Below are 15,038 nucleotides of genomic sequence, written 5' to 3'. Positions count from 1 at the left end.
AATTGATATTTGGCGCACGTTTTATGTAGTTATAAAATCAATTTCAGAACTCAACATTTGAAAGAAGTAATTTCACTTCAGACGCTCGAGTTATTATTTTGGTAAGAAAAAACACCCATTATTTGCATATTTTTATAGCTTTCAAGCGTGATCTACCACAAAAAAATAAAAAAATATAGTTTACACCGTTTTCAGAGGTTTCAATTTCCAAATACGTTGTAAAGTCTTTCGTCAATTCACGAAATTTATTTTCCACTTGAATTTCGGCCTACGGTTTGTAAAATCAGAAGGTCTCAACAGAAGTTAACATTTGGAAGAAATAAATTCACTCTGGAGACTCGGGTTATTATTTCGATAAAAAAATATGGCACACTCTTTGCTTATTTTCATAATTTTCAAGTTTGATCCACCACAATACTCCCCACAAAAAAGTAAAAAATGTGATTTACATCGTTTTTACGTCTCTATAATATAAAAAAACAAACCAACAAAATGTAATTCAAGGTTTTCCAGAAAATTATTTTTTCACTTGAATTTTGGCGCACGTCTTATGCAGTTAGAAAATCGACACCGAATTCGACATTTGAAAGAAGTAGTTTCACTTTAGACACTCGAATTATTATTTTGGTAAGAAAAAACACCCATTATTTGCTTATTTTTATAGTTTTCAAGCGTGATCCACCACAAAAAAATAAAAAAATATAGTTTACACCGTTTTCAGAGGTTTTCAGTTTCCAAATACGTTGTTAAGTCTTCAGGAAGAAAACCGACAAAATTTAATTCAAGCCATTTGAGAAAATTATTTTCCACTTGAATTTCAGCCCACGGTTTGTAAAATCAGAAAGTGGCAACAGAAGTTAACATTTGGAAGAAATAAATTCACTCTGGAGATTCGGGTTATTATTTCGGTAAAAAAATATGGCACACTCTTTGCTTCTTTTCATAATTTTCAAGTTTGATCCACCACTATACTCCCCACAAAAAAGTAAAAAATGTTATTTACATCGTTTTTACATCTCTATAATATAAAAAACAAACAAACAAAATGTAATTCAAGGTTTTCCCGAAAATTATTTTTTCACTTGATTTTTAGCGCACGTCTTATGCAGTTAGAAAATCGACACCGAATTCGACATTTGAAAGAAGTAGTTTTACTTTAGACACTCGAGTTATTATTTTGGTAAGAAAAAACACCCATTATTTGCTTATTTTTATAGTTTTCAAGCGTGATCCACCACAAAAAAAAAATAAAAAATATAGTTTACACCGTTTTCAGAGGTTTTTAATTTCCAAATACGTTGTAAAGTCTTCAGGAAGAAAACCGACAAAATTTAATTCAAGCCATTCGCGAAAATTATTTTCCACTTGAATTTCGGCCGACAATTTGTAAAAGCAGAAAGTCGCAACATAAGTTAACATTTGGAAGAAATAAATTCACTTTGGAGACTCGGGTTATTATTTCGGTAAAAAAATATGGCACACTCTTTGCTCATTTTCATAATATTCAAGTTTGATCCATCACAATACTCCCCACAAAAAAGTAAAAAATGTGATTTACATCGTTTTTACATCTCTATAATATAAAAAACAAACCATCAAAATGTAATTCAAGCTTTTCCAGAAAATTATTTTTTCACTTGAATTTTGCCGCACGTCTTATGCAGTTAGAAAATCGACACCGAATTCGGCATTTGAAAGAAGTAGTTTTACTTTAGACGCTCGAGTTATTATTTTGGTAAAAGAAAAACACCCATTATTTGCTTATTTTTATAGTTTTCAAGGGTGATCCACCACAAAAAAAAAAAATATATAGCTTACACTGTTTTCAGAGGTTTTTAATTTCCAAATACGTTGTAAAGTCTTCAGGAAGAAAACCGACAAAGTTTAATTCAAGCCATTCGCGAAAATTATTTTCCACTTGAATTTCAGCCCACGGTTTGTAAAATCAGAAAGTCGTAGCAGAAGTTAACATTTGGAAGAAATAAATTCACTCTGGAGACTCGGGTTATTATTTCGGTAAAAAAATATGGCACACTCTTTGCTCATTTTCATAATTTTCAAGTTTGATCCACCACAATACTCCCCAGAAAAAAGTAAAAAATGTCCTTACATCGTTTTTACGTCTCTATAATATAAAAAATAAATCAACAAAATGGAATTCAAGGTTTTCCAGAAAATTATTTTTTCACTTGAATTTTGGCGCACGTCTTATGCAGTTAGAAAATCGACACCGAATTCGACATTTGAAAGAAGTAGTTTTACTTTAGACACTCGAGTTATTACTTTGATGAAAAAAAAAAAACACACTCATTATTTGCTTATTTTTATAATTTTCAAGCGTGATCCACAATAAAAAAATAAAAAATATAGTTTACACCGTTTTCAGAGGTTTTCAATTTCCAAATACGTTGTAAAGTCTTCAGGAAGAAAACCGACAAAATTTAATTCAAGCCATTCGCGAAAATTATTTTCCACTTGAATTTCGGCCCACGGTTTGTAAAATCAGAAAGTCGCAACAGAAGTTAACATTTGGAAGAAATAAATTCACTCTGGAGATTCGGGTTATTATTTCGGTAAAAAAATATGGCACACTCTTTGGTCATTTTCATAATTTTCAAGTTTGATCCACCACAATACTCCCCACAAAAAAGTAAAAAATGTGATTTGCATCGTTTTTACGTCTCTATAATATAAGAAACAAACCAACAAATTGTAATTCAAGGTTTTCCAGAAAATTATTTTTTCACTTGAATTTTGGCGCACGTCTTATGCAGTTAGAAAATCGACACCGAATTCGACATTTGAAAGAAGTAGTTTCACTTTAGACACTCGAATTATTATTTTGGTAAGAAAAAACACCCATTATTTGCTTATTTTTATAGTTTTCAAGCGTGATCCACCACAAAAAAATAAAAAAATATAGTTTACACCGTTTTCAGAGGTTTTCAATTTCCAAATACGTTGTTAAGTCTTCAGGAAGAAAACCGACAAAATTTAATTCAAACCATTCGCGAAAATTATTTTCCACTTGAATTTCGGCCCACGGTTTGTAAAATCAGAAAGTCGCAACAGAAGTTAACATTTGGAAGAAATAAATTCACTTTGGAGACTCGGGTTATTATTTCGGTAAAAAAATATGGCACACTCTTTGCTCATTTTCATTATTTTCAAGTCTGATCCACCACAATACTCCCGACAAAAAAGTAAAAAATGTGATTTACATCGTTTTTACGTCTCTATAATATAAAAAACAAACCAACAAAATGTAATTTAAGGCTTTCCAGAAAATTATTTTTTCACTTGAATTTTGGCGCACGTTTTATGCAGTTAGAAAATCGACACCGAATTCGACATTTGAAAGAAGTAATTTCACTTTAGACACTCGAGTTATTATTTTGGTAAGAAAAAACACCCATTATTTGCTTATTTTTATAGTTTTCAAGCGTGATCCACAACAAAAAAATAAAAAAATATAGTTTACACCGTTTTCAGAGGTTTTCAATTTCCAAATACGTTGTAAAGTCTTCAGGAAGGAAACCGATAAAATTTAATTCAAGCCATTCGCGAAAATTATTTTCCACTTGAATTTCAGCCCACGGTTTGTAAAATCAGAAAGTCGCAATAGGGGTTAACATTTGGAAGAAATAAATTCACTCTGGGGACTCGAGTTATTATTTCGGTAAAAAATATGGCACACTCTGCTCATTTTCATAATTTTCAAGTTCGATCCACCACAATACTCCCCACAAAAAAGTAAAAAATGTGATTTACATCGTTTTTACGTCTCTATAATATAAGAAACAAACCAACAAAATGTAATTCAAGGTTTTCCAGACAATTATTTTTTCACTTGAATTTTGGCGCACGTCTTATGCAGTTAGAAAATCGGCACCGAATTCGACATTTGAAAGAAGTAGTTTTACTTTAGACACTCGAATTATTATTTTGGTAAGAAAAAACCCATTATTTGCTTATTTTTATAGTTTTCAAGCGTGATCCACTAAAAAAGAAAAAGAAAAATATATAGTTTACACCGATTTCAGAGGTTTTCAATTTCCAAATACGTTGTAAAGTCTTCAGAAAGAAAACCGACAAAATTTAATTCAAGCCATTCGCGAAAATTATTTTCCACTTGAATTTCAGCCCACGGTTTGTAAAATCAGAAAGTCGCAACAGAAGTTAACATTTGGAAGAAATAAATTCACTCTGGAGACTCGGGTTATTATTTCGGTAAAAAAATATGGCACATTCTTTGCTCATTTTCATAATTTTCAAGTTTGATCCACCACAATAATCCCCACAAAAATGTAAAAAATGTGATTTACATCGTTTTTACGTCTCTATAATATAAAAAACAAACCAACAAAATGTAATTCAAGGTTTTCCAGAAAATTATTTTTTCACTTGAATTTTGGCGCACGTCTTATGCAGTTAGAAAATCGACACCGAATTCGAAATTTGAAAGAAGTAGTTTTACTTAATACACTCGAGTTATTATTATGGTAAAAAAAACACCCACTATTTGCTTATTTTTATAGTTTTCAAGGGTGATCCACCACAAAAAAATAAAAAAATATAGTTTACACCGTTTTCAGAGGTTTTCAATTTCCAAATACGTTGTAAAGTCTTCAGGAAGAAAACCGACAAAATTTAATTCGAGCCATTCGACAAAATTATTTTCCACTAGAATTTCGGCCCACGGTTTGTAAAATCAGAAAGTCGCAACAGAGGTTAACATTTGGAAGAAATAAATTCACTCTGGAGACCCGGGTTATTATTTCGGTAAAAAATATGGCACACTCTTTGCTCATTTTCATTATTTTCAAGTTTGATCCACCACAATACTCCCCACAAAAAAGTAAAAAATGTGATTTACATCGTTTTTACGTCTCTATAATATAAAAAACAAACCAACAAAATGAAATTAAAGGTTTTCCAGAAAATTATTTTTTCACTTAAATTTTGGCGCACGTCTTATGCAGTTAGAAAATCGACACCGAAATCGACATTTGAAAGAAGTAGTTTTACTTTAGACTCTCGAGTTATTATTTTGGTAAAGAAAAATACCCATTATTTGCTTATTTTTATAGTTTTCAAGCGTGATCCACTACAACACTCCCCACAAAAAAAATACTTTACATCGTTTTAGGGGTTTTTAATTTCCAAATACATTGTAAAGGCTTCCGGAAGAAAGACGACAAAATTTAATTCAAGTTATTCGAGAAAATCATTTTTTATTTGAATTACAGTCCACATTTTGTAAAATGAGAAAGTCGCAACCGAATTTAACATTTGGAAGAAATAAATTCACTTTGGCGACTCGAGTTATTATTTTAGTAAAAAATATGGCCTACTATTTGCTCATTTTGATATTGCTCAAGCGTGATCCACCACAACACTCCCCACAATAAAGAAAAAACCATTGCTTCTAGGTGTTTTCCTAGACTTTGTAAATCAGTCGGGAAGCAAGAAAAATAATTAACCAATAAAATATAAATTCAAGCCTTTTCAGAAAATTGTTTTCTATTGCATTTTATTATTAAATCTGTGCTTATTAGTTGTTTTCCAAAATTTCAAAAAACAATTAAAAATCATCAAAATTTTTGCCTTATGTTTTACTGCTTTTGTGATAATATTGGCAACCCAATTTTTGCTCTTTTTGTTTTTCCTGGAATGTAGAACGCCACTGGAGCCTTTTCAGACGCCAGTCACCCGAAAGCGATCTGCGCCTTTGTGCTCCTACCAATTTAAGTTCAAACAAAGCCATTTAAAGAATACCCAGGATCAATTTCAACATCGCAGTTTAAGTTTTCTGTGTTCTTTTATTGGTGCGATGAGCAAGAAATGTGGACCATACTGTATTCGGGCTTGAATGCGGGTCCACGCTGTAATTCGATCGGTGTGAATTTCAAGCTTTTGTGCCAGCCCTTAATAGTCAAATAGGTATATTGCTGGAGGTACAGATGGATCAAAACCTGATGGTACAGCTGGGGCCTGCGTAACGAATAATTAAAATACCATCGCCCGAAAATGGGGCAAAACAGGGATTTCCAGAGTACGTACAGTAATGATGGGGCCAAGCAAATGAACTCGTATTATATCAGACACACAACTGTGAATCAGAGCGAGTCTCGACGATAATAGAATTTTAATGTGGTTAGGGTTTTGCTAAGGGCACTACTCTAACGTTGCTCGGGTTGTAGAATCTAATTCTGTAGTAGCTGCACTAACGGGTAGATTGTAAGTGCTTAAAATTGATCGAGCAACTAAACTTATATGGTAAAAATTGCAGTCCTAAAAAATGTTGAAACGGTGGCTTACTGTCAGCCCAAACCGGAAACGTAAGACGCTTTTAAAATCGCTTTATTATCTTCAAACAATGTAACCAGGCAGTTTTGTTGTCAAAAGCTCCCACAAAAGCGCGCAGACATATCTTTTTTCGTTGTTCCATTTCCATCCGAACCGAATGGCTTCTCAAAGGCATTTCCGTAATTAGAAATTGCTCATGTGCATGCATATAAGCATATACGAGTTGATGGTGTATCAAGAGTACAATAGCTATTAGAGGCATTGTCTACACGAAGCGGAATAATTTGCAATATATCTTCAGTCTAACGGGCGGTCTTTGATGCCATCAGTCGATGTTAACAGGCTATTCTCTAAACAAACTCGATTAGCATTAGCCAGGTCTCGTTACACACCCCGAAGCGTTCATTTCAATACCTAATCAAGTTAATTCGGTGTATGAGTTTTGGTAGCGACGCCGCTCACAGAAAGATGTGGTAGAAAACGGGTTAATATCAACTTAATGACAACCACAACGATTCGAAATTATTTCGTCCTTTGTTAGGGTAATCTCGTTCGGTCGAAGATAATGGAATTTTTATTTAATTTCGGGACGATAAGATTGCAAATCAGAAGCCGAAGACGATTCGGTTCGTTATTTCATTAGGGGGGTTATTATTATTAATAATAAGAATTATAATTATAATAATATTGATCGTTTATTGTTCACAGTTATTTTCCTAGAATCTATTAGAAAACATTTTAGCTAAACTGGCTGAAATTACGATATATGTAAATATACTTATTTAGATTTATAATATTAGAAATTAGAAAAAAATCTGAAAGATATGGAGGTTCTGAAAGGTCACTACTAAGTAAGTACTACTTTGGAAACTCTAAATTCAGAAAACTGTAGAAAGACAGGATTTTCTTTGACTCGGGAGAGTTTGAGAACTCTTGACCATGGAAAACTGTAAAAATGGAATTCTGACATCTCTGAGAAATCTAGGAACTATGGAAGCCCTAGAACCTTAAAAAAAGTTTATAATTCTAGAGACTCTCAAAAAATTATAACTCTGGAAGTTTTTGCGACTGTGTCAGTTCTGGACGTTTGGGAAATTCACTTATTAGAAATTTTATAAACCGTGAAAACCCTAGAGCTCTTAAATTCTGGAAAGAGTGCACATTCTTCCGATTTTAAAAATTCTGGAAAATCGAGGAAGTTTAAAAATCTTATTGCTCTAAAATAGTTCAAAATCCCTGGAAGTTTTGGATATTCTACGAACAGTAACAATTTTAGAAGGTCGGACAAATTTTGAAATTTTGTAGCTTTTAGAAATGATAAACCTAAAAACTCTGCTAATAAGTCTACAAAAAAAATTGAATTCTTGGAGATTTTGGAAAATTGTTAAAACCCTCGAAAGTCTGGAAACTTTCAAAATTTGCAGGGTCAACTAATAAACTAAAAATGTTCACACTTTGGACACTAGGAAACTCTGAAAACTTAACAAGCTTCTAAAAGTCTAGAATCTGTAGAAACAACAGAATGTTTGAAATTCATTATAGGTATTCTAAAAACTCCAGCAGCTGTAGAAACACTTATAAGTTTATGGACTATAGAAATTCTACAAGAAGTAGAAATTCTAGAATGGTATACTGGAAGTTTTTGAAATTATATCAGTTCTAGAAGGTTCAGAAACTTTATGAGCCGTGAAAATTCTAGAACTCTTAAATACTGGAAACTTTAGAAAACCTAAAATTTTGTAAAATTATAGAATCTTTGAAAACTGTGCAGTTTGTTTGAACTTTACAAATTCTATGAAGTCGGGAAAGTACATTGTCGGTTTTGACAACGTTTTATACTACAACCGGTCATTTTTTAAGTCAAATTCGGCTAACGTCTAACAATAATCTTAGGCGTACAGCGAAAAATGTAGTCTCCCGTTTCTGTCTGTCTGTCTGTTCATTATCTATGTTGATTTTTATTAGACATGTAATCTCCGAAACTACTGGACCGATTGTTGTCAAATTTTATAAAATAGTATACTTCTGTACTTGTTGTTTATGAATCCGTTTTCGGTTTTCTCCGAAGCATCCAAATTTTAGCAAAAAAATCGAAATTCTACAGCAACCGTTTATACTAGTATATGTGGAGACGACATGCATTTATATTTTTGGAGCAATTGTTAATTCGTAGCCTATCATGGGTTGACGACGGGACAGTTAAGACCAAATATAAAGAAGTGTGTTTTCGTAACATGATGCATTGGAATCAGTGGCAGATATGAGTGATTAAAGAATGATACATTAATGTATTCAAAAAAAAAACAGGATCTACAAGAAAGAATCTCTAAAAAATATATACTATATAGAGTATCATTAAAAAAAAAGTGGGTTGTCGTAGACAAACAAAAAAAAATATATAGGGTGTCATTTAACTTCTTCCACTGTTGCTGGTAATACTTATCTCTACATATTTGTTTTAATGTATAGAGATTTATCACAAATAAAAGTTAAACATTTTTTTTTTATTTTTTAAAGAAGCGGGATTTGTTGGACTGTACTTCAGGGGCGGGGGAAGTTCTGTTGAAATAACCTTCGACCAATTTTGTCTATACTATCTAAGTACACTAATTACAATCAGAAGTTACACCGACGTTTCGCTGCTATTTCACTGGTTTCCTCAGGGCTATAATGATCGTCGAAATATTATGGCAGCAAAACACACAAGGTTATAAATCTCACCTATCTTCTTTTAATTATTAATTATTACGACAAAAAACACAAAATGAAGGTAATGTGTTTTGTTTTTGAAGTGATTTGAAAGAATCTCGGGGGCTCCTTATGTCTAATTTGTGAAGTAGTTTAAAGAATCTCGGGGGCTCCTTGTGTTTTGTTTTTGAAGTAATTTGAAAGAATCTCGGGGATCCCTCGTGTTGGTCTATGAATTAGCTTAAACAATCTCGGGGGGTCCTCGTGTCTCGTTTTTGAAGTAGTTTAAAAAATCTCGGGGGCTCCTTGTGTTGGTTTTTGAAGTAGTTTAAAAGAATCTCGGGGGCTCCTTGTGGCTAGTTTTTGAAGTAGTTTAAAGAATCTCGGAGCTCCCTTGTCTCTAGTTTTTAAGTAATTTGAAAGAATCTCGGGGGCTCCTTTGTGTTGGTTTTTGAAGTGGTTTAAAAGAATCTCGGGGGCTTCTTGTGTCTAACTTTTGAAGTAGTTTAAAGAATCTCGGGACTCCCTTGTCTTTTGTTTTTGAAGTGATTTGAAAGAATCTCGGGGGCTACTTGTGTGTAGTTTTTGAAGTAGTTTGAAAGAATCTCGGCGGCTCCTTGTGTCTAGTTTTTAAAGTAGTTTGAAAGAATCTCAGGGCTACCTTGTGTTTTGTTTTTGAAGTGTTTTGATAGAATCTCGGGGGCTCCTTGTGTTTAGTTTTTGAAGTAATTTGAAAGAATCTCGGGGACCCCTCGTGTTGGTCTTTGAAGTAGCTTAAAACAATCTCGGGGGGTCCTCGTGTCTCGTTTTTGAAGTAGTTTAAAAAATCTCGGGGGCTCCTTGTGTTGGTTTTTGAAGTAGTTTAAAAGAATCTCGGGGGCTCCTTGTGGCTAGTTTTTGAAGTAGTTTAAAGAATCTCGGAGCTCCCTTGTCTCTAGTTTTTAAGTAATTTGAAAGAATCTCGGGGGCTCCTTTGTGTTGGTTTTTGAGGTGGTTTAAAAGAATCTCGGGGGCTTCTTGTGTCTAACTTTTGAAGTAGTTTAAAGAATCTCGGGACTCCCTTGTCTTTTGTTTTTGAAGTGATTTGAAAGAATCTCGGGGGCTACTTGTGTGTAGTTTTTGAAGTAGTTTGAAAGAATCTCGGCGGCTCCTTGTGTCTAGTTTTTAAAGTAGTTTGAAAGAATCTCAGGGCTACCTTGTGTTTTGTTTTTGAAGTGTTTTGATAGAATCTCGGGGGCTCCTTGTGTTTAGTTTTTGAAGTAATTTGAAAGAATCTCGGGGACCCCTCGTGTTGGTCTTTGAAGTAGCTTAAAACAATCTCGGGGGGTCCTCGTGTCTTGTTTTTGAAGTAGTTTAAAAAATCTCGGGGGCTCCTTGTGTTGGTTTTTGAAGTAGTTTAAAACAAATCTCGGGGGCTCCTTGTTTCTAGTTTTTGAAGTAATTTAAAGAATCTCGGGGCTCCCTCGTGTTTTGTTTTTGAAGTGGTTTGAAAGAATCTCAAGGGCTCCTTGTGTCTTGTTTTTGAAGTAGTTTGAAAGAATCTCAGGTCTACCTTGTGTTTTGAAAGAATCTCGGGGGCTCCTTGTGTTTAGTTTTTGAAGTAATTTGAAAGAATCTCGGGGACCCCTCGTGTTGGTCTTTGAAGTAGCTTAAAACAATCTCGGGGGGTCCTCGTGTCTCGTTTTTGAAGTAGTTTAAAAAACCTCGGGGCCTCCTTGTGTTGGTTTTTGAAGTAGTTTAAAAAAATCTCGGGGGCTCCTTGTGACTAGTTTTTGAAGTAGTTTAAAGAATCTCGGGGCTCCCTTGTCTTTTGTTTTTGAACTAATTTGAAAGAATCTCGGAGGCTCCTTGTGTGTAGTTTTTGAAGTAGTTTGAAAGAATCTCGGGGGCTCCATGTGGCTAGTTTTTGAAGTAGTTTAAAGAATCTCGGAGCTCCCTTGTCTCTAGTTTTTGAAGTAATTTGAAAGAATCTCGGGGGCTCCCTTGTGTTGGTTTTTGAAGTAGTTTAAAAGAATCTCGGGGGCTTCTTGTGTCTAATTTTTGAAGTAGTTAAAAGAATCTCGGGACTCCCTTGTCTTTTGTTTTTGAAGTGATTTGAAAGAATCTCGGGGGCTCCTTGTGTGTAGTTTTTGAAGTAGTTTGAAAAAATCTCGGGGACCCCTCGTGTTGGTTTTTAAAGTAGTTTAAAAGAATCTCGAGGGCTCCTTGTGGCTAGTTTTTGAAGTAGTTTAAAGAATCGCGGAGCTCCCTTGTCTCTAGTTTTTGAAGTAGTTTAAAAAATCTCGGAGCTTCCTTGTCTCTAGTTTTTTAAGTAATTTGAAAGAATCTCGGGGACTCCTTTGTGTTGGTTTTTGAAGTGGTTTGAAAGAATCTCGAGGGCTCCTTGTGTCTTGTTTTTGAATTAGTTTGAAAGAATCTCGAGGCTCTCTTGTCTTTTGTTTTTGAAGTGATTTGAAAGAATCTCGGGGTTCCCTTGTGTTTTGTTTTAGAAGTGATTTGAAAGAATATCGGGGGCACCTTGTGTCTACTTCTTGAAGTAAGTTGAAAGAATCTTGGGGGCCCCTCGTGTTGGTTTTTGAAGTAGTTTAAAAGAATCTCGGGGGCTCCTTGTGTCTAGTTTATGAAGTAGTTTAAAGAATCTCGGGGCTCCCTTGTGTTTTGTTTTTGAAGTCGTTTGAAAGAATCTCGAAGGTTCCTTGTGTCTAGTTTTTTAAAGTAATTTGAAAGAATCTCGCGGCTCTCTTGTGTTTTGTTTTTGAAGCGGTGTGAAAGAATCTCGGGGGATCCTTGTGTCTAGTTTTTGAAGTAGTTTGAAAGAATCTCGGGGATCGATTGTGTTGTTTTTGAAGTAAATTAAAGAATCTCGGAATCGCGCAATCTTGATCATGCCACATGAGCGTTTCATTCTGAGCGTATAATTTTTCCACAGGAGTATCAATTGACATAGTTATTAATTTCTATAAGTTTCCTTTCCAGGATGCAGCAGCAGCAGCTCGCCGCGCAGCTCGCGCACCACGGCGGCGGCGCCCGCCAGCCGCCCCTCAGCCCCACGCCCTCCGACAGCGACTCGGACATCTCCCTCGGCGCCCACTCGCCCCCCATCAGCTCCCCCGGCCCGCTCCGGTTCGGCAATGCCTCCCCCACGCCCATCACCTCGTTCCGCTTCGGGCCGCACTCCCCCGGGCCCATGCCCGCCCAGTACCGCTTCGGCAACCACACCACCTCCCCCAGCTTCAGGCAATCGCCCCCGACGCCGCCGCCGAACTTCCGCCAAGATAACAAGAGGGGTTCGGAGTCGCCGATCAACGTCGACACCGCCACATCGAATTACAATAATTCAGCCGTCAATTTGCGATTAACATCGAACGAGTCGCCCATCGATGTCGATTCGCACGCTGATTACGGGCAGGATAAGAGCAGCAGCCCGATCAGGGTGGACAACTCGCCGACGAGGCAGTCGCCGCCGATGAACCTGAGGATACACGGTGAGGGTCGAAACTGTTCGACTCGGGAAAAGTGTTACGTGTGATGTTTTGGTTTCAGCTGACCACGTGCGGATGGCGCCCTCGGATAACGCCAAGCTCGAGGCGCCCCTGCCCCTGAGGCTGACGTCCGGCCACCAGCTGACCACCCCCCTGCGGATCCACGTCGCGAGTCCCAACCGCATGACGGCGCCGCCGTCGCCGCACCACACCAGCTTGCACCTGGGGGCAGCGCCCCACGGAGGTATAGTTAGAATAGCGCCGTCGAGCCCCCCCAACCCCCCGGTGCTGCACCGGCCGTTCTCCCCGCCGAGGCTGACGTGATATATACCGTACGAATGGGAGGATAAAGTGTGAATACTTTATATGGTTTGCTGCAATATTTATTGACACTGCTTGACAATGTGTATATAAGTACATAAGTGTGCGAACGAGGACGGACCCGTATAAAATTCTATGTTCAGTGGCAATTTGTAGATTGTATATGGCATAATATATTTGAATTTATAGAAGAATTTAGTCGAGACGCACTGAACGATTTTCGAGTACCTACTATACACTTTGGCGGTTGTGTTCGGTGACTAGGTTCAGTGTAGAGAGAATGTCGTATTCGATTTTTGTAGATAAATTATTTTAAGTCAACATATTTCAATTGATTTTCGATTGTATATAAAATACATATTACACAATGAGATTACATTATGGTGTTTCATTTTCCACTTTACCTTCAAGAAAATAAATAAATTAGAAGAATTGCTTATTTTTCGTAAAGTGATGATTTATTAATCGAAAATAGGAGAATTAATTGTACAGCGATGGTCTACTTAGCATCCTTAATTGAGCTGAAATAACTAAAAAATTAATTCTGTTTCTCTTGATTGACAATATCTAAATGAACATATCTATTCTCATAAATAATTCCAAACCGTATTTATTCACGCAATATTCCGAATACCTACACATTAATTCTCAGATGACGTCTCCTTCAATTATATATAGATATATAAAAAAAAAAAATAAATGAATCGTAAATTATTCCCACACTTTTTGAAGCGTGCTATAAAATGTTAAGCGATTTTGGTCAACCTGCGAAATTCATCGAGCGAAGAATCTGTATTACTATTTAATTCTGCTTAATTAATTTTATAATAGTTTTACTCGAAAACGTCAAAATTTTATAAAAATTAGAACCATTTTTTAACTTATCTCTATAGATATTTTTAATTTGTGCATCCTTGACTTTACGGAAATATTAAATCACCTCAGAGATTGTGCTATAGACATTTTAGAAATTTTGGTAAGTAAAGAGCAAATTATTTATTTGTTCATCCCTTCCCGAAAGCTGATGACGTCATTAGAGCCATTAAAGTCATCCCTAAAACGTTTTAAAGGATCCACCATGATTAAAGTTTTCCACAAAACTCACCCCTAAAACGATGTATTCGAACTGACCAAAAAACTTACCCCCTTAAGCGTTCTGGTAACCAACCGAAGTGGAACTCACCCTAAAGAAAAATGTGACCACTAGCACAAAAATCAGTCAAATGCAAAAAACCACCCCTAAAACAATCAACGATTCCGCCAAAAGACGATTTGATGAATCGACCGAAAACTCACCCTTAAATAAAAAAGCAATCGTCAGCTACAAAAAAGACACCCCTTAACACATTCTGGTGTCCGAAGTGAGCCAACAGAACAGAAACTCACCCTTCTCAAATTTTGACTATTTCTCATATTAATTTCTCCTAAGAATGATCCAGAACCCCCATCGTATAACTTTATAACTATTACTGAAGAACATTTTTCTTGAAAAATTTTTATTACGTTCAATAAATAACAAACAATAAAAAAAAAGACTAGAAATATCTCTATTTAGGCAGAGCTTCCCTAGCCCCTGAAGCACAAATTAATAAGTCCAGTTTCTTAGACAAATTATAAAATTTAAAATACGGATTTATTTATTTATTTATTTATTTATTTTTTTTTGAGATACCACCTACAAATTCAAATAACAATTGAAGTAGATTATTAAAGCAAAGCCAAATAAACATGTCAATCAACAAATATAAAATTTCACAACTATTTGTTCTGTAATTTCATCAAAATCACTAATAAACGACAGACGGAAGATACGACACGACAATTAGACGGAAATGGGGAACCTACTTTTTCATACTCTTGGAGTTACCTATAAAACGTCGAGAAAACATTAAATTAACCATTCGCTAAACGCTCGGGCAGTAAAAAGAAAAAGAACTAAATAACAAAGATCAATATGTTTATTATAAAAAAAGGAAATTAGGGAAAACTGAGCTTCTAGATAAAGACATAAAAATGGAGCAAAATGAGAAGAAAATTCTGAACATGTAAAATAAATAAGAACGACGAAAATAATATGTGTACCAACAAAAAAAGAAATGAAAAATGTAAAATACTGCTTAAAAACAAGTGAAGAAAAAAAGACGTACAGTTGGCTCCAGAAAAAACGGGAACTGTCAAAGTTAGTATGACGGATTACTGTGTGAATTTTCCTAGTTTAAACGGGACTATTTTAAAATA

The 15,038-nt window shown here is 35.3% G+C and overlaps 1 protein-coding gene across 2 annotated transcripts in view; it reads left to right on the top strand.

Annotated features, from left to right (window-relative positions):
* Positions 1 to 13,158, top strand: part of LOC135126578 (homeobox protein SIX3) — an 81,956-nt gene extending 68,798 nt beyond the window's left edge. The window contains exons 2-3 of one of the 2 annotated variants that reach the window (XM_064052605.1): positions 11,974 to 12,482; positions 12,541 to 13,158. In XM_064052605.1, the coding sequence (XP_063908675.1) occupies positions 11,974 to 12,482; positions 12,541 to 12,803 (772 nt within the window). In that variant the 3' untranslated portion in view covers positions 12,804 to 13,158. Of the gene's footprint in view, positions 1 to 11,961; positions 12,483 to 12,540 lie in introns of both variants that reach the window. The other variant, XM_064052604.1, reaches the window with a different exon arrangement.
* Positions 13,159 to 15,038: the final 1,880 nt, after the last annotated feature.

This window comes from Zophobas morio, unplaced genomic scaffold, assembly GCF_036711695.1.
Source record: "Zophobas morio isolate AGI-343-1 ecotype UQ-CSIRO unplaced genomic scaffold, CSIRO_AGI_Zmor_V1 ptg000011l, whole genome shotgun sequence".
Taxonomy (NCBI): domain Eukaryota; kingdom Metazoa; phylum Arthropoda; class Insecta; order Coleoptera; family Tenebrionidae; genus Zophobas; species Zophobas morio.
This window is presented reverse-complemented; position numbering and strand designations above follow the sequence as displayed.